This window comes from Ictalurus punctatus, chromosome 9 (genome assembly GCF_001660625.3).
Source record: "Ictalurus punctatus breed USDA103 chromosome 9, Coco_2.0, whole genome shotgun sequence".
NCBI classification, from domain to species: Eukaryota; Metazoa; Chordata; class Actinopteri; order Siluriformes; family Ictaluridae; genus Ictalurus; species Ictalurus punctatus.
In genome coordinates, this window is record NC_030424.2 from 17,793,757 (window position 1) to 17,821,390 (window position 27,634).

The following is a 27,634-nucleotide window of genomic DNA, read 5'->3' on the forward strand; positions in this document are numbered from 1 at the left end:
TAAACAGTGATAATGATAGATCACAAATCATTAATCTGTTAAGTTATTTGAGGGTCACTGTTGCCTGAGTTAGCTGCTATCAAGAGCTAGCAGGATCTGTTCACTATATATTCTGCCAAACAATCTCAAACTGTGCCTTTTTTATGAAATATGAAATCTATAATCGCAGCCTTTCCGGTAATTTATAAATTGCAATAAAATATACATTTTATACAATTTGCCAGGTCTGAATTCCACTCGTATTATAATAATAAGCCAAAAGCAGACAGACAGCAGTGGCACAAAGTGAGGATGAAAAAGTGTGTAGGGCATCTCTGTAAGTGCCGTCATTAATGCCGAATGAAGCTGCTTAAAAATTTAATGGTATAAATGAGGAGAAAGATGAACATGGATTATTAAACTCATCATCATGAAAACTTAAACCAGTCGAAGGCATTAAAAGAAGCTAATTAAAACAAATGCTTCAACCTCCATCATCATGGCCATGACTTCAGGAACATGTGAGTAGTGTGTGATCAGGAACCGTCATTATTATTGGTCGCTGAATTATTTAATGCCTTTTACTCTGGGAAAATATTATGGATGGGTTACAGACTGAAAGGAAAAAATGTACATTTTGAATAGGAATGAGAGCACAGGGAATGTGGATATGGTAAATACAGGGTTGATTGGCTTTCCGTACAGTCATTTTAGTGGGTAAATAACTTGTTAAGAACAAATGCATGAATCCAATCAGAGCAGTGAATGTAGAACAAACAGGGTCTGGAAATGTAGAAATTGCATTCCACATTAATAAACACCGCATTAATTGATTAATAATGACAGTCAGTTATTTATTATGTTCTTTTAGTTGGCCTTTACTGTAGACTTTCACATTTTCGTTTTGGAACAAAACTGAAATTTTCAAAATTGAAAATATTGATTAATATTTCACTCTTTCATCTCCAGACGAATAGAAGGTCTGATTGCAAATAAAAGTCATGTTGTAATTTTCCTCAGCTGCATGTTTCGCTCCGAGCTGTTCTTTTTGGATGGGTAACCTCTGAAAGATTTGGCTTCTCATATTTGCAAGTCAAGACTAACCTTGGAGAAGCAGCCACTGTAGAGGGAAGAATATGTAATTTTATTGACCCCTAGCCTAAGCTGCAGCTGGATTTGCAGTAGAAATGGATTAGTTTCTGCTGTCGAAATATCCAGCATGTTGAAGGTAACGTTCTCTGTAGTGATAGTTATGAGGTGGTGTGTGTTAATGCTCTGCTAGAAAAGAAACAGCCTCGTTTTCGTTTCGCGTCTTTCTAAGTGCATGTCTTTTTCATTACCCTCATACAAATAAATGGAAGAATTATGAAAGTCCTACATCTCCTTATGCAACATTTTGCTGCACTAATAGAGAAGTAGGAATAAAATTCATTTATACAATATAATGCAGATTTTCTTGGTGTATGCGTGCGTGTACGTAGGTGTGTGTGTGTGTGTGTATTCGTGTATGTGAATGGTGTTGCGTTCAGCACTAATTGGAGTGTGTCTAGAGGCCTATCAATTAAGCCCTGTTGTGTCTCACTCTGTGAGGAAGCTAGCCTGTCTAATGAGAGGAGACATGGAGGAAAGATGGAGGCAAATGAACGGAGAGAACAGGGGAGAAATCTGACATTGTTGCGCTGTTAAGCACTAAATCAAAGTAATTAGAATCAGAAGGGGGAAAAAAAATCATTTCAACTCGTAAACATCATTTCAGGTTTCCATCACCAATAAATGGGCACAGATTCCTTTGTTGGCAGACAAACTGGCCTTCTCTAAGCAGGGTTTGTCTTAATGGTTTTCAAATCCATGGTTTCTTTTAAGAGCTGAAAAGACACGAAAATGTTCTCTATATAAAATGTTGAGTAAGTTCGCTGTGGTCTTGGGACTAATCGAGGGGCTGGAGTCAGAGTGCTTTATCTAGTGGTAGATTAGTATTCTGAGCTCATAGCGCTGATTCAGTTACCACAGCGGATCTAAGATCCAAATCTCGCTCTTTTGTTGTGGCCCTCACAACAGCTCTTGATGTAAGCGAATGATCTTCCCAAGCTGATGAAAACACATCCGTAGTGCTGCTAAAACCCAGGCGAAGGCCTGGTCAATTGGTGCAGCCCCTCGGTGAATGCTTTTCCTGGGTGTGTGGGTGTGTGTTGAGTGTGTTTGTGTGCGCATCTGTGTATGTGTGTGTGTGTGTGTGTAGCCGGATTATACAACTTCACCATTGTGGCGTTGTAGGCGCTGACAGTGTCCACCGGCTCCCGACCGTGAGCACTTTGACAGCTTGATGAATTAAGGCTGACACTTGCCAAAATAGCTGTCGCTTGTGCCAGCTGCCAGTTGAGCATTTACACTCTGTTAATTGAATTGGCAATTTGTGTAACAGTACCTGCCCCTGAGCTTTGGTAAAGCAAGGGGCTGCCATTTAGCTCTGCTAATCCAAGACCAGGGAATAAGAATGCTAAGCTTCAGACGAAATTATTGCAGATTTAAAATGACAGTCAGGGGCCATGTTGCCAATTTCCCATTAAATGAGAAATAAATTAACAATAGCAATAATGTTGACTTATAAAACCAAAAGTTAAATTGACTTTCAAATAGTGCTGCGATTTGAAATTGCCACGGTACCAAGAATCAAATTGCATATATTGCTTTCTTGCACCGAATGCTGTTTGTAGCATGGCAGTATTAAGCACCGGCATTAAATATTGAAAATGTTAAATGGAAACGGATATTTTCTCATAATAAAATGGCATTATTCTGTATCAGGGTAGTCCTTACGCCATTTGCATCTACATGAATTCGAGTCAAGGACTTCTGAATAATGCACCTTTGCCATCCCGCAGGGGAGAAATGGCGATACTTTAAACTGAATAATTTCAGCCTGAGAACTGAAGAACGCCCCAAGTGCACCTGTATTCAACAAATTACTGTTTAATACCTATGAAGTCTCATAATGTTCTAAATATATACAACAGTACAACACAACAAAAATAGTCCTTTAGCTTTTTAACCCTTTAAACTCCTATTCCTCACTCAATATACTGAACCATTTTACAATTGATTTTACAGTAAATACTTAATAAACAGAGTTACCGAATACTACACTTTGAGATATAATAGCTGAATAATGAAAGTCTTTTGCATTAAAAAAAAAAAAAAAACCCACGTGGAATCATATTTCTCACCATGTTTTTGTCTTGCAGTATTTGATTCATTCGGTTGTGCTTCCTTCCTGCTTTTTGTTTTATTTCTGCTCAACCTGCCGTGTGACGGCACTAAAGCGGGGAAGACGTACGACGTGGGACAGTGACAGAGCAGCCTCTGTGTAGCCCCTGAACTTCTGCCAGCTCGCTCTTTGTGTATCATTTGTGGCCTGAGCAGAAATGAAGCAGATTAATAGAGCATAATGCCTGGGATCGATATGTAATTATATTCATCTCCATGGCCGCTCAGGCACCTGTAGAGGAGCACTGAATCTCCAGCCGTGTCCTCTTCACACAGACCTGTCATATGCCTGCTCTGGACTGCCTCCAGGTCACACAGTGCTAGATATAGTGTGTATGTAGGCGGGGATTGGATATTGTGATGGAGGCAGAGATTAGGCTCGAGAGCCCCTCCCCTGTTTGTGCTCTGTAAGCAAAAAGAATAGAGGAGGAATTTCCCAGACTTTAGAGGAGTCTGAAGATGATGTTGGGAAAAAGCATTCTTTCGGCTCTCACGGTTTGTTCCATTACGTTTTTTATCATAATTCCATTAGTGTCCTGCTTTATGCAAATTTTTTTTTTTAACTCACTGAAGGTCAAATCAAGGTTTTTGCTTTGAGACGCATTGTTCAATTTATAAAATCAGGTGAAAATCTTTGCTTAGCAGGTGATTACACGGAATGACCTGCACACCACCTCTGAATGTCACATTTATCATCTTTAGCTTCATCAGACTAATTTAGCCTTTGTAAAAAAAAAAAAAATCTAAAAAAAATTCTCCAGTACTGTATTTGGCACATGGATGTGGATGTCACAGGGGGTCTGCGATGATGTGAGACAGCATGAGGCCAATGGACCATCTGTAGCTTAAGCACTGCTCCGAATGACTAATGCCAGCATCATTAAAAGCAGCGCGGCTCTCTTAGCGGAAGAGCTCGTTTCTGGCCTCCCATCCTCATCGAAAGGGCCCAGTTTAACATTTTAACTTCTTTATTATAAAGTATTAACCACTATCTAGTTTGGAGTTTGAAAAGATCCCCAAGGTCAAAGAATATGCAGCACTCAGAGCAATCGGTGCCTGATTTCTATGCAGTGCTCATTCAAAGGCAAGGATCCTTGTGATGAGGGCTATTGTACAGGCAAAGAAGAATCATTTCCTCCTCTGAGTCTGCATGACGATAGAGAGGATAATAATTGAAGTTGGTCAAGTGTGCTTTCATCTTTGATATTTTCTTCCGTCGTCCTATATGAGATGCCTGTTTTAAGTTGTGTGTTTGTGTGTGTTTATGAATATGAGAGCGTTAACATATGTACTAAATCGCAACAATGACACAAGATGCCTATAGGTTATATATTTAGTTATACGTTCTTTGTTCTTTCACTCCCTGCAGGCTCAGAAGCCTCGATTACATTGCTGTATTCTGTTTATACACACACTCACAGGCCTTTATCAGGAACACTTGTACACCTGCTCATTCGTGCAATTATCCAACATCAGAATGGGGAAAATGCGATCTCGGTGACTTTGAACATTGCATGGTTGTTGGTGCCCGATGGACTGCTTTGAGTATTTCGGATACTGCAGATCTCCCGGGATTGTTGCACACAACAGTCTCTAGAGATTACACAGATTGGTGAAAAAAACCCAATAAACATCCAGTGAACAGCAGTTCTATTAGTGGAAACATCTTGTCGATGAGAGATGGTCAGAATAGAACGGCCAGACAGGTTCTAGTGGACAAAGAACGCTACAGAACGCCAAAAAACACTCTGTACAACCATGGTGAGCAGAAAAGCATCTTAAAATGGAGGTGGATGGGATACAACAACAGAAGATCACGTGGGGTTCCACTCATGTTAGCCAAGATCAGAAATCTGAAGCTACAATGAGCACAGAACATGAAGGATTTATTTATTTATTTATTTCAAATTAGACTCATTGGACATATATTTAAGGACAGGGCACATACATTTATGCATATATATTGGTAAAACATTTTGTATGTAAACAAGAGAACTTTGTTTTGCCAAAATCTCATGGTATTAAAGATATCTGATGGGTTTTTAACAAGAAAGTAGTCAAATCCCAACAGATATCTTAGTAATGAATGGAAATGGATAGAATCTGAAATCAGTTAGAGTATATTACATAATAAAATGGTAAATATCATTACTCCATTACAATAATCAATGTACTATATACAAAATATCCATGCTGTTCGAATGCCAAAAAATTGAATGGATGGAATTCAATAATGAGGTTTATGTTTATGTGTGTGCGCTTTACGCTTGGTAGGTTCCCCTTCCTTGAATTGTGAGTTACTTTCACTTTTTTCTCTCACACAACCTTTCCTGCCTTTTTGCTTACATTCAGGCTCAGGCTCGAATGAAAAATTGAAATCATCCAAGGATCCAATAACTCAGCATACATTAATAAAGCTGTAAAAATTTTCAGTTTAAGGCTGAATAATTCTTTTGCTGACAGAACTGATGTGAAGGCCATTAGCTAGATAAAGCTCTAAGGCACGGAGATTTATACTGCTGCGATATATCATGATTTGCTAAAAAAACAACAAAAAAAAAACATACATGGGAGATCACGATTGGGGAGAAACGAATCTTTTAACCCATAAACAAGCATAAGCATTCGATTGTGTGAGAATTTGGTGTGTAGAAAGTTCTGGAAACAAACCCATGGTATATATATCCGAACTGTGTGTGCCCTCTCTGCCCAAGCTGGGTTGCTCTCTCGGGGTGTAACAGCTCCCTCTGCTGTGAGTTAGCACTCTGTCCTGCTGGCTGTGCTTTGTTTGTTCTCTGTCCTGCAGTGCCGCCACTGACCCGCCTGCTCTGTGTGCCTCTGTCTCGTCCCCTTGCTCATGCTTCGTGCTGTTCTGGCCTTGCGTGTCCTCTGGGCCCGACTCAGAGTGAAGTGCTGAGAGCGTAACCAGAGGGGAGATAGCAGTGTTTTCCTTGAGCCTCTCTGAAGGACAGGAGCCTCTCATTCCACAGTCTGTCCTCGGCTCCTCTGCCCTCTCCAGGGCCCTGCCATCTGCCCCCTTACCCCACACGCCCCTGCTTGCATCCCTCTCTGCACGGCTCTGTTTGCTTCTGGTCCTTCAGAATCCTTAATAGCCATTCAGCACTTTTATTACATCATTAATTGCACTTAATTCAGCAACATTACCCAAACGCCTGGCTAAGCTTGGAAAATTAAGTACACAGAGCTTTGTTATAAAATTCTCAATAATGAGCTCTGGTGGGACAAGGTCTGTTAAGTTTGAAATCACCCCAGGCCATTTTTTTTTTAGCTACACCGCTCTCAGTGCCTGAGTCTGCTTTAAAGTGGAGACATTGAGAAAAAATGCCCTAAGGGTGTCATTCTCCAGGTGCTCCGCTGTTGAATAACTGTGCCGGTATTATCCCTCATATAAACAGCAGGCTTTGCGGAGCTGCATTTAGATGAATATGCAACACGAGCATGGACACAAGTCATAAGTAAGCTGTGATTTGCATCTGTCTATTTACTGTAGCAGGGACTTAGTATTATTGGGGCAAGAAGTGTTTGTTCAGCAGTTTACCATATCTGTTTAAATCACACTGGCAAATTCCATTCCCAAGTTCATTTGGAAGAACTAAAGTAGGGACACGCATGCATCCGCACGCCTTCTCACACACACACACACACACACACACACACACACACACACACACACACACCGCATATTGCAACTGATTTATGTTTTTCCTTTCCCCAGCTATTGGCTCTCAGCGAAGGAGGAGCCCCAGTGCAGTCGCCTCAGAGATCTTTGAGCCTCACCTGGGCAGCCACATCCTACAGGTACACGCCTTCATATAATTCACTTCCATTGTACACTAACACGTTCACGTGCATATGTACCTCACTATACCTGAGCTTTCTAAAACTTTCCCCACCATAAACAAAATACGTTAATGAAGCATGTCATTTACACTGAAGTCTTTACAGTACCAGGTGACTCATTATCATGGATCTATTTAGAATTATTGGCACCCTGAGAAATACTTAGAGCAGAAACGTGTATATATAAAACAAATAACAGCACTCTCAAAATTGAAACCTGATGAAGAGAATATTGACACAGAGCCTGTAGTATCTGTGTGAGAGCAATATTCATGTGTCCTTGTCCTGGAAAAATGTACTCTCTTTAATTTATTGTTATTATTATTATGATGATGATGATGATTATTATTATTATTGCTATGTTAAATATCATCTGTCTCTTGTGTTTTGTCTCTCACTGGTGATGGGATGGATATTGAAAATCTTATGGTTTTAATATTCTTCAGGTTATATGCCAATATATTACCATATACTGTATGTTTCTGAGAGAAAATATACTGTTTAAAAAAAATAAAATAAACGTCTTAAATTCCATCCATCCATCTTCTATACCGCTTATCCTTTTCAGGGTCACAGGGAATCTGGAGCCTATCCCAGGGAGCATCGGGCACAAGGCGGGGTACCCACTGGACAGGGTGCCAGTCCATCGCACAATCACATACACATTCACACACCCATTCATACACTACGGACACTTTAGACATGCCAATCAGCCTACCATGCATGTCGATTCCCACCGGGGCCCTGTGTGTGCGGAGTTTGCATGTTCTCCACGTGCTGCAGGGGTTTCCTCCGGGTACTCCGGTTTCCTCCCCCAGGCCAAAGACATGCATGGTAGGTTGATTGGCATGTCCAAAGTGTCCGTAGTGTATGAATGGGTGTGTGAGTGTGTATGTGATTATGTCCTTTGATGGATTGGCACCCTGTCCAGGGTGTACCCCACCTTGTACCCGATGCTCCCTGTGATAGGCTCCAGATTCCCCATGACCCTGAAAAGAATAAGTGGTATAGAAGATGGATGGATGGATGATTGTTAAAGGAAAGTAGTTTCACAAATTGTTTTGAGTGACGGGTGCCAATAATTCCAGTGTCGCCTGTAAACCAGGCATAAGAAATGAATGGGTGAGTTGAAATCAGAGTGAATTCAGTGTCATCCTGAATATTTTGAGGTAAGCATCTTTCGGGAACAGTCTATATAGAGCATAGAATATATGTCCTCAGGTATATAATTTAAAAACCCACATGCTGTTAAAACTGCAGCCTTGCTTTTTGTTTTCTTCTCTCTTTTTTTCTTCTTTTTTTTTTTTGCTATTACTCAAATATTGCATCTTTAAGTAACTTGATTTTGTAACTGAGGAAGTTTGGGGTAGATGCTGAAATTCTCTTCTGCTAGGCTGTTTATGTTGTTCTGTATATTTGTCTAGATTTATTGTTAAAATTGGGTCTCTTAGCTTTACCTAATATGAACTACAGTCCTGAGCTACTGTGTGGCTTATACCTATTTCTGACAGGTGATTAAACTAAACTAAACTGATGAGATCGATCCAGGTAATGTGTTAGCATGAATGAGATACTGTTTATTATTTTATCATTACTTGAGATTCAGTGTGGTTTAAATGAAATCTGATCACTTCTCAATATTGCCGTTAGACGTCCAGATTAACGCTGGATAGATTTTACCTCATGTTGATGCAGAGGCTGGCTGTCGCTTTATTTTGGAGCATCTTTGAGGTCAAACACATGTTAATCTTTTGCTTTGATTTCCATTTCAACACTGCATTTTCATTCAGGGAAAGACATCTTTTATGAAATCACAGCGTAGAACAGATACTACGTGACAGGGGACAGAGGAGACAGACATATGTGGCATCATTGCCTGCTATTAAACGTGAGGTAAATTAGAAGTGACACCTCAGCGCGTTTACCTGCGATGTGCTAGTAGACAGAAGCGCTCAGGGGAGCCGAGGGAGGGGATTTTCTTCCCTCCACTACAGAAAAAAAGCATTTTTTCCCCTGTGTTGAACCAGAGCACCAGTGCCCTGTCAGATTTCTTTAAATGACACCGAACAGAAACCGCAATTTATACCAGTCACCTGTGTCCGGAAAGCGGATTAGGAATATTTAAATAGCATGCCGTGGTCCCTGCATGGCCGCCGCTCTTCCCTCTTCGACAGGTTAAGTGTCTGACAGGGAAGTGGAAATTTATAATTAACATCAATACCAGCCCTGGAAGTCTGTCGAGGCGTGGCCTTTTCAAGGAAGGACTTGTTCCTGGCAAATTGTCCCCATTAATCTTCTGCTTAATTGATTGCAAAAAGTTTAAGGATGACATTTAAAAAAAAAAAAAAGCATGCTCGGCTAGTGATTGATTTGGGGAAAATGAACTAATAATGGATGCGAGGCAGTCATTACCTGTTGAGTGTGCCTCTAATTTTAGACAGATTAGTCCGTGTTTGATAGAGCTTAATAAAGAGAAAGGTGATGAGTTGCACTGTGGGTTCTTACCTGTAGTGAGAAGTGTGCGTCACACACACACACACACACACACACACACATGACTGCTTCAGGGTTGATTCTAAATGGGCATTAAACCCAAAGTCTCCTATGCATATTTTATACCCATAGATTTTTTTATTATTATTATACAGATAATGCAAATATATGTAATTGTTTTTTTTTCTTCCCTACAATTTTCTGTAAAAAAATGTTTGACTTGGGGAACAGGATTGCTCCAGAAAGCTCTCTCTGTCTCTCTTTGTTTACCCACTGATACACTGAATACTGAAAACCACCCAGTTTTGTCATCACAGATAATCAATTAGCTGATTTAACATGTAAGCTATGTGGATGCAGCTGCTCTCTCTCTCGCTTTCTCTTTCTCTCTCTCTCTCACTGTCTCACTCTCTTTCTCTCCCTCTCTCGCTCTCTATATTTCTCTCCCTTCCTCTCTCCCTCCTTCTCTCTCTCTCTCTCTCTCTCTCTCTCTCTCCCTCTCTCCCTCCCTCCTTCTCTCTCTCTCTCTCTCTCTCTCGCTCTCTCCCCCCCCCCCCCCCCCCCACCACTACACAGTGTTTAATGTCATGACAGAACTATACACACAAGGATATTTCCTGTATAAGGCTGCTTTTAAATGGTGTGTTGAACAACATGGAGGTAATGAAGCTGGAGCCTATGTTTTTTGTTTCATGCACACATAGGCATTGAGGGCATTTTTACAGCACACGATGCGTATCACAAAATATTATTTTGCTAACAACCTGTCTGCAAAACAGTAGTAAAATAAACAAAAAAGTTCAACTGAGTTTGACGATACTTTTCTTTAATGCCTATAAAAATGAAGAAGATTACGTTTTTTAAACAAAATATGTCAAATCTGCAGCGTCCATTCAGTACCATTTAATTTGTTATAAATAAAAACATTAATTAATACCATAGCAAAAGTGTATCACATAATCAGTTATAGTGATTATTGATAGTGATTATATTGATATATTGCCCAGCCCACACGTTTGTGTGTGTGTGTGTGTTTTACTGATGTTCCTTTGCTATGTTAGGAGTAAAACACACTGGGAATGCTGTTATGGGAAAATAATGGCCCAAAGTATTGCTCATATACCAAAGCAATTTGCCAGGAATTACACTCTGACAATCTGCAATATCATGGATATTGTGACACACTATATGGCCATAGGACACCATCACACACATATATGGTTCTTCCCCAAACCGTTGCCACAATGTTGGAAGCACACAATCACAGGTCCCTCCACTAATATTGGCACCCTTTGGAGCAAAGAAGGCTGTGAAAAATGTCTTTATTGTTTATCTATGTTGTTGAAAAAAATTCACAAAAATACTCTGCTCTCATGGATATCAAACAATTGCAAACACAACACAAGTTTATATAATAATATATGCAACAATTATTGGCACCCCTGTGAATTCATATGAGAAAAATATATTTGAAGTATATTCCCATTGATATTTTAAATTTTTAGTAGACCTGGGTGACTACGAACAGGAAATTGATCCAAATCATACAGAACAATGATGCAAAACATACATAAATCAACGCAAAAATGGTTTACTGACCACAAAATCAAGCCCACCAGCATGCACTTCGAAATTTGAAGGATCTGGAGAGATTCCGTATGGAGGAATGGTCTTAGATCCTTTGCCGTGTATTCTCCAACCTCATCAGGCATTATAGGAGAAGACGCAGAGCTGTTATCTTGGCATAGAGAGGTAGCACAAAGTAGTGACGAAAAGGGTGCCAATAATTGTTGCACACCTATATTTAACAAAGATATATGTATATATTTTTTTGATAAACCTGTGTTTTGTTTATAATTATCTGATATCCATGAGAGCAGAGTATTTGTGTAAAAATAAATAAATAAATAATAAATAAAAAATTTCACAAGGTTAAACAATAAAGACAGCCTTTTTTTTCAGCCTCCTTTGCTCATAGTGGAGGTGCACTGTATCACTAATATTTACACTATTATTCTCTTAACATGCACTGTTTAATATATATATATATCTATATAGATATAGATATATTGTATATATATACACTGTACTGTTAATCTCCCCTACAATTTATCCCTCTTTTATTTGTAACAACTTGGAATTCAATTTTTGCAAGTAAACTGTGCAATATAGAGTGACCCAAAAGTTTCCATACATAGGGGACTGTGTTTGCCAGCACCCCGTTGGTCGTACCTTCATCAGTGGATGTTCATGGACGTCCACTTCTCGGTTGGTCCGCAAATCAAGTCAGTACAAAAAAAAAAATTTTAGATTCCCAAACATTAGTTTTAGGACACCTTGTATATGTGCATTTGATTTGTCGTTGTTGTTGTTGTTGTTGTTGTTGTTGTTGTTGTTGTTTTACCTAGAAACAATGGAGGATGAAAAATCTTTTGCATGGAAACATCATTTGAAAAACTTTGAAAAGAACGAGCGAGATCAAGAAAGGAATAAATAGCGTTCTGTGCTTCCGCCTCCTTTTGATGGCAGTGAAAAGATTGTCAGCGTAATTAAAAACACAAGCCTGTCCTTAATCTTACGCCGCGAGAGAAAACCAGGTGGTTCTGATTAGAGAGCAGGTGATGATCCAGGATTCTTCTTCGTCTCATTGCCTTCCTCTTTCATTACGTTGCCTTTCCCCCTAAAAACCCAAAAGGAAGCCTAGTAGAAATGTATTTAAATATATGTGAGTTGCTTTCTTATGGATTTTCAGCATTTTTGCAAATCTGATCTATTAAGAGGCGCAGTAAACAAAACTGCTGGAACTTGCTTTAGTCTCTCTGCATAGGAGGGATTAGTTCTCATGCTGCGTGTTGCTTATAAAAGCAGCTTTTTCTTTTGATGTGTTTTAATGATAAAGGACGGGGGAAAAAGAGTGTTGTTTTCTCTGAGGATGAAGGGTGGCTTTTGTCGACACAGAAGCTTAATTACAGCTAGTGTGCTTGTGCACGCGTGCATGTGAGCTTCTTTCCACACCTGTAGAGAGTCGAGGTCAGAGGACTCCAAACACCTCCTAATACGCCCCACATCTCCCGATCTCAAGGCCTGATCTTTTCTCAACTCCTGTTCACTTTGTGTGTGTTTTTGGCCCCTGCTTGTTTGTTGTTCCTGTCATCTTTGTTGTTCTCGACTCAGTGTTGTGTGTGATAATGGGGCTCAGATTAAAAACGCACACATGCACAGTCGCTTTCAGAAGCCTTCGATCTCCACGTCGGCGGAAAGCGCGGCGAAAACGGCTTCAGAAATGACAGCTGTTTACATTTGCATAACTTCAAGGAGGTGCGAGGCAGTGTCTTTGAGACCGTGCGTGTGCAGCTGTCACAGTCTGTAATCACAGGTTGATTTGTGGTTCGCACCAATTGCCATCGCCACTCCAGCGTTCCTCTTACTGCTGACGACACGCCGAGAGAAGAAGCGAGAGAGAAGAGAAGAGCGCGGAATGAAGGCATTTTTCACCTGGCAATGTCTAAGAGGAAGAGGGGCCGTCCCACGCCAGTCACATGCATCATCCATCAGACGTTCTATTGACTGCAGGTCACATGGCTTTTGTTGATTTGCACAGACCCCGTAATAATGGAGGTTAATTGGGAAAATGTTGGGAATAGGCTTTGTGTTGAGTCTCCAGACAAAACTGTCTCACATGCAGCAGAGCTTAGACGTCTGTCCCACCCACCTGCCACTCACTGTGCTGCTCTATAGAGTGTGTGTGTGTGTGTGTGTATGTGGGATTACTATTCAGTCATTGAGAGAAAGCATTTCTGTGTCTGTGTGCGTGCTTGTGTGTGTGCGCATGTGTGCGTGTGTGTGTTTGTGTGTGCGTGTATGTGTGTGCATGTGCACGTGTGTGTTTGTGTGTGTTTGTGTGCGCGTGTGTGAGTGTGCGTGTGTTTGTGTGTGAGTGTGAGTGTGTGTGCACGTGTGTGTGCACGTGTGTGTTTGTGTGTGTGCGTGTATGTGCATGTGTGTGTGTGTGCACTTGTGAGTGTGCATGTGTGTGTTTGTGTGTGTGTGTGCGTGCGAGTGAGTGTGTGCATGTGTGTGTGTGCGTGTGTGTGTGTGCGCGTGTGTTTGTGTGTGTGTGCGTGTGTGTGTGTGTGCATGTATGTGTGTGAGTGTGAGTGTAGGTTTGTGTGTGCGTGTGTGTGTATGTGAGTGTGTGTTTGTGTGTGTTTGTGTGCGAGTGTGTGTTTGTGTGCGAGTGTGTGTGTGTTTGTTTGTGTGTGTGTGTGTTTGCATGTGTGTGAGTGTGTGTAGGAGTGTTTGTGTGTGTGTGTTTGTGTGTGTGTGTGTGTGTGTGTGTGTGTGTGTGTGTGTGTGTTTGTGTGTGTGTGTGTGTATGTGTGTGTTTGTGTGTGTGTGTGTGTATGTGTGTGTGTGTGTGTGTGTGTGTCTTCATGCCTGCATGTATAGATGTCTATTCTTCCGAATGCATTCAGTGTCTTTAACTGCACAGTGTGTAAGTTCTGCTGCTCTGTACTCATTGGACTCAGATAGACTCTGTTGTGTATCACTTTGCGCTGGAGTGTATATAGTTACCTGCTGGAATTCACTGGAATTTTATATGATTTCTACCAATCGTCCACTAGGGTCGCCCCGTTAGTGTGTGAACTGATCATCGAACTCATCACAGAAGGCTGTTATGCATGCTTTACTTAGGATTGTACATATCTTGCATCAGTTGCTGTTACTAATTAGTGACTTACATGCCGTTGTACAAGTGACACATCAGTAGATGTGAATGGAACGTTATTATATTCAGAATTGTGTTTAAAAGTTGCTTCATTTTCTGGGGGGCCCATAAAATGGGTAAAAATCGTGCCAGATTTTCTTGAGTAACACCACAGACAATATACAGCCAGGTCCATAAGTATTTGGACAGTAACACAATTTTCCGTATTTTTCCACCACAAGAGATATGAAATTAAGTAATCAAATTGTGACTGAAGTGCAGACTTTTGGCTTTAATTAAAGGACTTTAACAAAAATATTGCATTAACCATTTAGGAATTACAGCCATTTTTTTACAGGTTCAAAAGTAATCGGACAGTTGCCTAATAAGCAGTTTCATGGACAGGTGTGGCCTGCTTCCTCGTTATTTCCTGACAAATTAAGGAGATAAAAGTTCTGGACCTTTCAATATGTGGTCCAAAGCGGTGCCGATTCAAGTGAAGAAGGCCATCATTATGCTAATTTATTATATACATAAATAAATAAAGCAAAATAAAACAGACCTATCAGAGAGATAGAAGAAAGTTTAAGAGTGGCCAAACCAACAATTTGGTACATTCCTAAAAAGAAGGAATGCGCTGGTGAGCTCAGCAACACCAAAAGGCCTGGAAGACCACGGAAGACAACTGAATTGGATGATCAGAGAATGATTTCCTTGTTAGTTTGTCTAGAATAAAATTGTACAAATTAATAATTATTAAATTGTCTAATGTATAAACGCTCATATTCATATATTTTTAGGCTTTTTGGGTAATTGGATTTTTTTTTTTCATCTTATATAATAAATTTCACATCATGTGTCACATTATCTCTCACTCCTTAACATAGCTCACCCACATGACACAGAGGCAGGTGGAACACTCAGGAAAGTGTTAGGTGCTTTTGATGTACACAAACATATCAATATGGAGAAGTGTAAATCGAACCAAAAACAAATACGCTTGATGGAGAAAAATGGCGTCATTCCATTAACTATTTTAACATGCTTTGATTATGTGCCTGTTTTTTTGTTTGTTTGTTTGTTTTTTGCTGTACTGTAGAATAAGCATAAACAGTCCTTTTTATTCTTTAAAGAGGTGAGTAATTTGTAAATATTTTTAGATTTGGTTGTATTACCACTGCAGATTAGGTCTAAAGTTATATATAAATTCATAATGAGTATGGTATTTGACTGTACTGTAAATGCTCTGTCCACTCCGTCAGCTTTAGTCTTGTTTTGTCTCATGCGTGCGCTACATACATTTTCATCACTTGTTAGGATGTGTGGACGTGGAGAAAAATATGTTTGTTAACATGTCCATCATAGAAGTGCAGAGAAGAGTCCATTTGAGTGGGCTGAAGGTCAGCACACTGCGCTTTTAGCTCCTCTATTTAGATCAGCTGTCGAAGTAATGCCGGAGTTTCTCCTTTGTTGACTAATTTGCTGTTGAAAGCAAACATGTCAGCGCTCTTCCTGCCGTGGTTCACTAGCTTGCATAACATAATGGGAGCAGAATTTACATATCCATAAACACACGCACACACGCACACAAACACACACATACACAAACTACAACGCGCACCAGAATTCACTTGATCTCATCTCTGGGTTGGATAGGTTCCTGACAAACCATCATTTATGGCGCTGTCCAGCCTCCACCTGTCTCTTACGCTCATCCTCTCCCTCTCACGCTTTCTCACTCTATATTTGGATCTGTCACGCCTCTGTGTCATTCAACACGTGTCCTTCTTGTAGAAAAGACAGCAGCACTCAGGACAGGGAGCAGATACTTTTTCTCCGACACTCATGCAGATGAGGCAAGGAGTTCCGACTTTCTAAAGCTGCAGTCACACTTAAAATTTTATAGTTCAGGTCTTACTGAGAAAGAAATATGATCCTAGCAGGGAAACCATCTTCTGTTTACATACAATTAAGCTCTTACTTAACAATAATACGCATGAGAATTTTTCATTTTTTATTTAATTTTTAACAGAATCTTTAGTTGGATAAACATCCCAAAAGTCATTTAAGGGTACTGTATTTCGCATTGTAACATTTAAATGTAATGTCATACAATACTTTTTTTTAAGAATGCAAGATCAGACACACGGTTTAAACATGTTTTTCTTTCACCTAGGTCCTAAAATGGTTTCATATTAGTACATACATATATCTATGAGGCGTGACGATGTTCCGAGTGTATTGGGTTTTTTCATGACATTCATAAGGATTTAATGAGGATGAATAAAAGGTTATTTCACTTCAGTGTGTTTTAATCGTTTAATATAGAGATGTCATTTATCTGACGTATGTGAAATGCATAACTTAAAACAATAAAACAGCCAAAATTGTGGACCTGGCAACATTTTACATTTCCACGTCATCATTTGGCATTTGATACTTTTAACCAGAGCAACGTAGAGTTGAGCTGAGCAGATGAGGATTAATGGCCTTGCTCAAGTGCTACTGGTTGATGATGCAAATGTCAAAGTTTAGCCATGTTTCACTCGCAAAAAGTCCTGCCATGCAAATCCAGTGATCGCAGCAAATCCTTTTGAACTGAAATTAATTTTAGTTGTGAGTTTCCACTGACAAAAAAAGTGTGACTGGACCTTGATAGTAAAATCGCAAAACACAGAATGTCTTTATTTTGGGTGAAAATTGTAATCATGTCTGTGTATGATCATGTGTTACAACAGCAATCTAGAGGATATAGATGAATCAAGTCTGAGCAGGTGCCGTGTGTGTGTGTGTGTGTGTGTGTGTGTGTGTGTGTGTGTGTGTGTGTGTGTCCACACATGTATGCGTGTCTGAGTTCATGCATGTAGGAGCAGACATTGTGCTTGTGTGTGTGTGTGTGTATGTGTGTGTGTGTTTGTGTGTGTGTGTGTGTGTGTGTGTGTGTGTGTGTGTGTGTGTGTGTGTGTGGCTCCAGGTGGCTGGTGTAGGCAGGTGTGCTGTGAGCGCTCCTGTCACTGGGCTGCAGGTGTTAACTGGCCACAGGTATTAACAGAGGGTCTGTGGCAGCTGCTCCAGTTACACACACAGCTCCAGTGGAACGGATGAATGCAGGACATGAAGCATGCTTAAGGACATGGCAGCATGCAGATATGTATTCACGCCGTACTTCATAGCGCTCGCGGTGGCGGTTGATGTATAAGCCCTTCCTGACCTTTGGCATGTTGCTGTAGGTACGTTAGCCTGCATGCTAATGCACGGGATCTATTTTCTTCTGTATATTCTGCAGCCTTTATTCTCGGCTCGCTGTCAATAACACTCCAGTGAAAGCCTGACCGGACGCCACTGAAGAATCCTGGGGAAAAAAGGTCATTGGGCAGTGTGAAGCCAGGCATTTTGATGATCCCTGCCTCCATTTTCTGTGCAGGGCCAGCGATTCATTAGCAATGGGAATTCGGATGGGGAGAAGGGGAGGGGGAAAAAATACGGCCTTATTATTTATGCAGTCAATAGCAAGGCTTGTCTGCATTCATAATTGTTTGATTTTATAGGCCAGTCTTTAAACAAACATTGTCTATGGTAATGTGCTGCCCTGATGGATGGGAAAGGTTTTGTCTGTGAATATAATTTGGATAATTAAAAATGACAGACCAAATCGCCCGCTGTCTTGACCCTCACTTTGTTTCCCGAGTGATGCCGCCGAGATGCTGATTGCTGTCAATCAGGAGTCTTGGGAGGATTGGGGAACGGGGGCAGCCATGAACCCTGACCTGCACTGTTGATCTTAAATAGATAACAACCTTGAAATAACGGCAGAATTTCAACTGGCCAGGAGACCAGAACAGGGCCAACTTCCCAAAAGAGCCACTTTTCTTTCTCCCTGTCTCGCTCTTTGTCTTCCTGTCCCTCTTTCTCTTTCTCACTTCCTGTCTCGCTTCCTCATTAGATCTTCTAGCAAAATAGACACAAATCAAAGCATTAATCTGCTGAACACCCATGAAGGTGTTCAGGTTTTTGTGATGGGTGTCCATATTGGTTTCTTAGGGGTTTTTTCTTTCCTTTTCTTATTTATTCACCTCTTCACAGCTCTTCTTCACTACCACAGAAAGCTTTCAGCGCATTATTTACTTTGGATACCCAGCCTTTAGCGCAGTGAGGATTTTCGCGCCGTCAGCTCAGTGCAGTAGCATGGGTGTTTAAGTGATGTATCTGGGACAGACCAAGAGTTTTTGTGTCTTTGCGGTGTGTCTTCTGGTCTCTTGTTGTATAATTTCAGATGTAGTGTTTAGAGTTGCTCCCAGATCTACATTTTGCTGTCAGACAATACCAGCCATTGAGCTCTGGGAGTTGAACATTATCATTTAAGGGAATTTAAATTGCTGTATTTATCATGTCATCTATCATTTTTGTGGTTTGTTATGGCATTTCCCCCCTCTTTATTACCATTATGTTACCTAGATAAAAAAACAAACAGGATAACTGGCCTTCTGATTCTTACTGCTAATGAGTTTGCACCTTGTGGTATGGCCTGATATATTTCTTCACTTCCAGTCTTCTTCAAATGGTGGACTGTGGTACCTTTACCCCTGCCCTGTGAAGGCTGTTGGTGATGTCACTAACTTGGTTTTTGGGTTTTTCCTCACAGATCTCACGATATTTATGTCATCAGCTGCTGTTGTTTTCCTTGGATGACCTGTTCCATGTCTGTTGTTAGTACACCAGTGGTTTCTTTCTTTTTCAGGACATCCCAAATTGTTGTATTGGCTATGCCCAATGCTTGTGCAATGCCTCTGATAGAGTTTCTCATCTTTTCCCAGCTTCAAAATGACTTGCTTTTCTCCCATAGACAGCTCTCTGGTCTTTACGTTGGTTTATCCTTTTTAACAACAAATGCAGTATTCACAAGCAAAACAGCCCAGACCTCAAATCAAGAAAAGACATTCAGAGCTATTAATTCTTTAAACAGTCAATTTAACACGGCACACCTGGGCAGCAAGAAACATCTATCAGTCACATGTTCCAATAGTTTTGATCACTCGATAAAAATGGGTGGGTTCAGATAAAAGGTGTCGTGTTTAACACATCTAGTTGTAAATATCAGGAAATGAGAGATGGAACTCTGATCTATTGTCTCATATTCATCTTTCAATCTCAAACCCAAATGTCTTCAGTGTATAACAAGAACAAAACAATTGGCCTTGCTGTTCCAATACTTTCAGAGGGGACTGTATATACTTTAAAGCTTAAAACTTCTAAGCTATCAAGACAGTTTGATGAAAAAAATAACAAATTCTAGCTATATTATTAACCTTATGTGCTAGGTGCTTGCTTGCCAAATTGATGTTGTGCCAGCGTTACATTACTTTATGTCTTTGCCTACAGTTGTCATCATTATCCATCACTTACCAGTTCTGCTTCCTTATTTCCTCTGTAACGCTACAAAACATGGAAAAGTTCAATGGGGGTGAATACCTTTGCAGGGCACAGTAGTTCTCCTGCTTATCATGTCACTGCAACTGCTGAGCACCTGAAAGCAGCCAAGCGTGAGAAACAGTATCCAAAATTGCGTGGACTGATAGAGTCTGAACTCGGCTGCGATGGAGAAAGGTTTAGACGCGTCAACTCCGCTCCTGACTTCCTAATGACGGAGGGGGAGAAATGTAAACCCTCCATCTCCAAATAGTGAGCACAAATCCGGCTGTGGAAATTAATCCTCTCATTTCGCTGTTCCTCATTGTGTCGCGCCAAAGGAATTTGATCCCATTGAATAATTTCATTATAACTTGTGAACATGTGGATTAATAAGTGGCTTCACTTTAAAGAAGATAGAAAGCGCACTCTTTTTTTTATTATTATTATTTCTCGATCTCACTCACTCACTTCAACCTTCTCTTTCTTTTTTTTTCTATTTCTAGCACTTGCTGTCGAACAAAGTTCATAACACAGTCGATGTGCACGATTTGTACAGAAGATTAATATTCAGTGTGCTGTATTAAACAGTTGTCAATAGAACGCTTGTATAAAGAGCTCACGTGGTTTGTTATGAAAATGACATTTTTATTATAAGTCAGCGATGCAGACTGAGGTGTGTTTTATTGCAGCACCTTACTAATGTACACAAACGGTTGTGTAATAAAATATAGACGTATTCTATAGAGGCGTGTTTTCGTAATACATTGTTAGACATTTCAGTGCAGGAAGTGCACAGTGTTGGGTGTTATGAGGGAGAAGAGAAAGGGGAAGAGTGATGATCTACTGTAGGTATGAAAGCAGGTTCGTGCACACCTTGACCCATCTGTTAAATGTGTATTGATTATCAGGCTCTGTCTATCTCTGGTTAAATGTCATTATGTCTGACTGTGAGCTCTGCAGGCTTATTAAAGAAACTCTGGAAAGTGGATAGACAGTGCTATAAACTCAAAATCTGACCCAGAGTGAAGCAGCGCTGTTTTTCTATAATAATGGATCTTGCTAATATGTAGCCTGTTACACATTAACACCTTTCATAAACAATAATTTATCAAATTTGCTGCTGTTATTAAATCAGAATGGTGTATGTTTTGTGCCTAGCTATCCATCCATCTATTCATACATTTATCCATCCATTCATCCATTTTGTGTACCACATATCCTGCACAGGGTCACGTGGAGCCTGGAGCCTATCCCAGGGGACTCGGGACACAAGGCAGGGGATACCCTAGACAGGGTGCCAACCCATTGTGCCAGTCAGCCTACAACACATGTCTTTGGGCTGGGGGAGGAAACCAGAGTACCACCGGGAGAACATGCAAATGAGAACATGCAAGCATGGACTAGTTAAATCAGCCTCTCCTAATATATAGCTATATTACCTCATACATATGAATCTGAGTTATTGTCAGCCTGCTGTGTGTATTCTAGAATAAAAAAAACATGCATTATATGAGCTGTAAAATGCAAATACACAGTGAATCCATGTGTTTTAACAGCTCTCAGGTCACTCCTCTGATCCATCAATGAAGAAAATGAGCGAGAAATAAAGCGAATGAAAACAAGGGCAGGGAAAAGCAAGCTGCATCTGTGCACTGTCAAGCATCAGGCAGATAGCATCTGGCTTCCAGACTGTTTGTCATGGCGTCGTTGAGACTCGCACTTTTTTTCCCCCCTGCGTGCTGTTTTATTGCAGGCTGAATTTGTCAGCCAGGAGTTGTAAAGAGTAAGTAGCTCTGTAGTGCTGGAGCTGAGAGCGAAGGCCCTGTTGGTTTGGGAAGAAGCAGCACTCTGCTTTAACTATGTTAAAGACTTTCCACACCATCAGAAAGCAGTGGAAATTGACTCTTGATGCTTTTTCGCTGGCACTCAATGTCCATTTTTAACATTGGGGACTCCTCATTTTAACATTGGGGATGAGTTGATATTTATGATAGCAGTTAAGGCTGTTAAACTGAAGGACAGGTTTGATATTTTGAACCAAATGGCTATTTAACACATTTAACTAAATGTCTATTTAACACTCATTCCATACACTTCTCATTTTTTTCCTCAATCGAGTCTTTTCACAAAGCAGCAGTGTAACACATCCTGCCATTCATGAATTTGTGTAGGTCTTAGGCTTTAAATTATTCTCATGACAATTTGGTAAGATGATAGATTTAGCCATATAATATAATGAACTAGTATTAACTGTCAGTATTTATTTATTTATTTATTTTTTAAAGAAAAGGTTTGAAATATCAAAGGTGAAATCTGTTATTTCAGTTCAATCTAGGAATTTTGAAGCTCAGAACTGAACTACTGCTCCTCGCTTCAGTGTTTTCTCCAAAGCCACAACCTAAAACATCTAAATGGTAGTTTTAGCAAGTAGAGATGTGTCCTAGTGGTTATATGTCGGACGTTGGGGCATGGATACTTAGCAGTTAGCACATTTGCCTTGCACCTGTAGGGTTGGGGGTTCAAATCCCGCCTCCTCGCTGTGTTTCCTCCGGGTTCTCCAGTTTCCTCCCCCAGTCTAAAGTCATGCGTTGTAGGCTGATTGGCATTTTGAAATTGTCCGTGGTGTGTGAATGTGTGTGCGAATATGTCCCGTGACATATTGGGTTGGCATTCCGTCCAGGGTGTCCCCCGCATCATGCCCCGAGTCTCCTGGGATAGGCTCCAGGCTCCTCCGTGAGCCTGTGTAGGATAAGCGGTACATTATTTGATAAGCGGTACGGTTTATTTTTTTCATAAATACATAATGCACTAAGAACAGATTTGTTAAAAAGGTTTTTAATATTTATACCAGTGAGCATTCCTCTCGCTGATGTCTCACCGGTTTTCACTCGCATACAGCATGCAGCTCTGTTCCCATTCAGCTGCCGTGATTACTGTAGCACATTCACTGAAGGCACAGAGTCACTAGCTTTCCTTATGTAACACCTGCTCTTACTTGCTCTATGCAGCTCTCTGGAATCAAGGTTATGTGCCTCAGCCACGTAGTTATTATTTATCCTGTGCCTGCCTACATAAGCAACCGTACAGTCAGCAGCATCCTTTACACAGAGAGAGAATGATGCAAGTTAATATTCCATGTCCGTGGTACGTGAGGGTGCTAGTCTCAATCGCCTCGGCGAGTCAGGAGCAGGATGTATTTCATTCAGGCTATAAAAAATTGATGGCTTTAGGGAGCGAGCACTTTTGATCACGCATCGTCATCATAGCACAAGAGCTCATTGACCTTCATCAGTGAGACTTGGATGTATATCTGAAGGGGGCATCTGAGATGGGAGTCCAGGAAGGCTGTGAAGATTCCATCCCTCTCCCTTGTTCAGTGTTTATATGTGTGTGTGCGTGTGTGTGTGTTTGTTTGTGAGAGAGAGAGAGAGAGAGAGAGTGTGCAGCCGAGTGCAGCCCCTAACTCCCACCCCCCTCCCTGTACTCTGACAGCCGCTAATAATAACGCATGAAGACAGTCAGACAAAATGAAGACAAATGCAGCTTGCAGCCCTGGAATCATAATCTCTGGAAGACCTCAGTGAAAGAGATGTCCTAACTGTACACGGATGTTCTTTATAACTCCCTCCTGTGAACACACATACACAGACACACACATAACACACACACACACACACAGAGCCACCACCCTTACCTCTCATAGCATCTTGAGCATGCTCCTTCCTTCTCAGAGGTCAGAGCAAAAAACATATGGAGCTTGTTGGACATTCAGAAGAGTGCGCGTGTGCATGTGTGTGTATGTGTATGAGTCAGGGCGTGCGTGCAGATGGGTATCGTTAAAGATTCATGAAGAGTGTGGAAGATCTGAGGTGGAGGTTCGAGCTGCAGTGTGGGAGAGTGAAGGTGAAGAAAATGGCTACAGACACTGAGTGTAGATGTGCACTATGGTACTGTATCAGTGCACTAAAGCGCTCTGTCTGGGGAAACACTCGTTTACTTTACACGGGCACGCTAACATAAACAGTCCCTCACTCGCACCGCGAAGATATCCCGGTCACACAGGCAGGTTCTAGCTAACAGACAAGCTTCAATTTTCCTACAGTTTACCCACTATCATTTTCCTCATCTGTGTATTTCTTATTCTCTTCTATTATTCCTTCATGCATGAAGGTGTTTCTTGGGCTGGAACAGATGCAAACGTCTTCTGTTTTCGGACTCGCTATTTGAAGTAACTGAAGAATAAGTGGAAATACAATGCAAGGCATTTTCACAATATGGAATACACATCAGGATATTTTTCAGGACAGTTTTTTTTTTGTTTTTTTTTTTAGCCACATTATGAAAACCTATATCATCATTTATTTAGCTGTTCCTGTTACAATACAACATACTGACAATGCACATAGAGTCAGAGAACAGCACGGTTTGATATGATGATTTATTGCAATATCAGTATCATATTGTCTTGCTGTTGAATGCACAAATCTGATTGGTCAGAAGGTGTTGATGAATTTGCTTTCACAGCATGGATCTGACAGATCAAAGTTTATATCAGTGTGCTCGTTCTAATATGTTATTGTTTCTATAGTAACAACTTACACGGTGACTTGTATTTTGGATGGGCCACGTAACTAGATATTAAAAACCTATGTAATTATTGATTCAGTGAAGTTTTTTTGTATGGAGATGTTTATTTAGCCAGTCCATACAGGATTTTGTGAAGGTTTTTTTTGTGATTGTGGCTGCCAAAAATGCTAGATTTTGCTGTGGCTTTTTTTTTTTTTTTTTTTTTTTTAATTTGTGATGCAATTTGCTGAGTTTTTTGTGAGGGTTTTTTCACGGAAAACTACTTGAATTTGAAATTACTACTGTGAAATTGTAATTGCACAAAATAGTTTTTGCAGTGATGTTTGTTGGTAAATGAGACCTTTTAGCTGTACTCATTTTCGAAGAGGGCTTTGTGATGATATCACATGGCACATTGTGATGATGTCACACGAGTCTCGGCTAAAATCATTTTGATAGGATAAAGTCATTTTGATTTGAAAAATTGTAAGCTTCTGCGAATATTGCGGCGTTTCCTTGATTTTTGCATTCATTTCTGCGATCGCAAAATCCTGACAGGACTGTTTAGCATTTTTGAAGGCTAGGTACGGCTGTTGTTTAGTGTTTTCCGACATGGGAAAACCTCCAGGACGGAGTGTTTTGCGATTTCTTGATCAGAGAGAGAACGAAAAGAGATGCTTGTGAAGGAACAACTTCACAAGCATGCAAGTGGTAACAAAAACTAATTTGTTCCACAGCAATAAACTTAACTTTAAATGGATAAAAAGTATGACGTGTCGTTCTTTAATAAATAATACGTTGCAATTGTTAGCAAAATTCTGTGGTATAAGACGAATAGCACATTACGAGGTGTAATGTTATGGGAAATTAATCACTTCAGAGTGGTAACAGTAAATGTGCTTATATCACAAAACCCTGTTGTTGATTATTTGTATTTGATTATTAACAGCACGCCCTTTCATCTCATGCACCTGGAAAACACGACCGAACAGGCATCCGATGCTAAAATCTAGTAGGAATCTTTTCTGCATTTCAGTAAAATTCTCATACAGAGATGACGGAGTTACTCTGCAGTGTTTTTACGGTTATATATATATTTTCTGCATACCACTAGAATGCCAAACCTTGGCAACACCTGTAAACAACACTTCCTCATATAAACAGACAACTCTATAGACACTCCTAGGATTTAGGCCAATTTTGATTTTGTAATAAAAGGTAGAGCTACTGTAAGTAGTCCAATAAAATAGCTTGATGCATTATGATATTAAATAGCATTACATCATATTTTATGCATACAGGGATGTGGAAAAACACTTTAAGTTGGTGGTGATGAAATTTTCAGAAGTATGCATTTGATGTATAGAGTGACATCATTGTAAATGGTATTGATGTAGATTTATTACAATATCAATATCGCATCTTCACATCCATATAAAACATCTGATGCTAAAATTCACTGCGAGCAAGAAATTGTGTTTGAGTAAAATCTCTCACGTATTGATTCTCCCATATCCATGCAGAGATGCAAATGCTGCCACGGGTCGGGTTTTTCTTCCTGATTTTGTGTCTGTTGACAAGGAGCCCTCTACTGGCAGGAAGCATGAAGAACTTTGAGCTTTAGCAGCAAACCAAAAAAAAACCCTGTATTTTCAAACAGACTCCTTTTAAAATCAGGATGTGATCCAGGTCAAGCACTGGGTGTGAGCAAATGCTGCAATATATCATACTTGTATCATTCTGTTTATATCTGTAAACTTCTGCTGTCTGTCAATATATAACAGGACACGTTATTAGTAATTCTGGTGTGAATCCAAAAAAAACAGAGGAGCTTGTAACACGTTATTTAACAACCAGAACTTAGCAATACCTCCCACCACCGGCAATGCCTTTACACTCATTGTTCACGCTTATTGATGTGTTTTCAATCAAACACTGATGAATAGGTTGGTGCCGGTGGTGGGAGGAATTTTTTTGCCGGGTTTGGGAAGGTTAAAATAGTCTGGTGAGGCTTCTATCTGGATTGCGTTAAAAGATTTATTAACAGGACAGACTCAGCAAACATGATGTGGGTGTAAAACAAGCAAAACTACCCATTTATTACAAGGTGTTTAGTGTTAGTGAAAATGACACAGAGAAGGAATAAGAATATGAAAATGGGGTTTGACTGAGGTACATTTACAGTTACATTTACATTGATTCATTTAGCAGAGGCTTTTATCCAAAGTGACTTACAAATGAAAAAATACAAGCAAAGCTATATATATCAAGCAGAGAGCAATACAAGTAGTGCTACCATACAAGGTCTTTAATTGAGTTCTAGAAGAAGCAAAGTGTGCAGAGTAGAGTAAGAGTAAGTGTAAGTGCCAGAGTAAGGTTTTTTTTTTTTAGGGGCTGGTTACGTGTTCACGGACGTTCAGGTGCTGTATTTATCAGTCTCTACTACACATGTCCAAAGGGCCGAGCCTCAGCCTATAGACTTCTAAACAACACACATTCACATAAACATTCAAGGCAAAAAGACACTATGAAGGCTTTTATTGATGCCATTGATTCATTTAAATTGTTCATTTAAATAGTTTAATCAAATACAGTATGATCTTAAATATTGGCACCCTGTCCAGGGTGTACCGCGCATTGTGCCCCATGCTCCCTGGGATAGGCTCCAGGTTTCCCCATGACCCTGAAGGCAGGATATGCGGTCTAGAAGATGGATGGATGGATGATCTTAAATAGCATACTATAATATTTTCCTAGATTAGTTTGTACTACTTCTATACAAGGTTGTTTTAAGCATGGTGTCATATCAAATGCTATTGAATTAAATTCTTTGGATAGTACAGGTAAAAAAAATAAAAGATGTTGAGAAAATCATGACTAGTAGAGAGATGATAGTGCTGTAATGCCCAGACAGATGGCAATGCAACTCCAAACGTGTGACGCTGATTTAGCGCCCAATGATGCAGACCAATGCCAAACCATTTTATAAATAAAATAGAAATGTTCAAATAGGTATATATACTACATTGCTAAACCTTTTGATCAAACCTTAACGATTCACACTTTGAACCTATATTATGAGTTCTACTTTTTATTTACACAATGCTTTATTTCGTCATATAATATGTACACAACAAATCTTTTTGCATTCTATTTTTTCCTTGTCCCTAGCTCTGCAATTTCACTCGCCCTTTTATACTTTTTAGCCCTGTGTAAACTGAGAATGAGCGATGAACAAATGCAGACGTGTTTAAAGAATGACAAGCGGCCTGTACAAATACATGCGATTTATCATTATCGTTCGAGAGGCTTAATGTACAAATTGGAAATTCTCTTTTAGCAACGTTGCAAATG

At 40.1% G+C, this 27,634-nt stretch overlaps 1 protein-coding gene across 3 annotated transcripts in view; it reads left to right on the plus strand.

Annotated features, from left to right (window-relative positions):
* The window catches only part of LOC108269480 (neuronal PAS domain-containing protein 3), a 253,602-nt gene that overhangs the window by 128,674 nt on the left and 97,294 nt on the right, over nucleotides 1-27,634 (plus strand). For all 3 annotated transcript variants that reach the window (XM_017475393.3, XM_017475394.3, XM_017475395.3), the window contains exon 4: nucleotides 6,980-7,062. In XM_017475393.3, coding sequence (XP_017330882.1) covers nucleotides 6,980-7,062 — 83 coding nt within the window. The remainder of the gene's footprint in view (nucleotides 1-6,979; nucleotides 7,063-27,634) is intronic.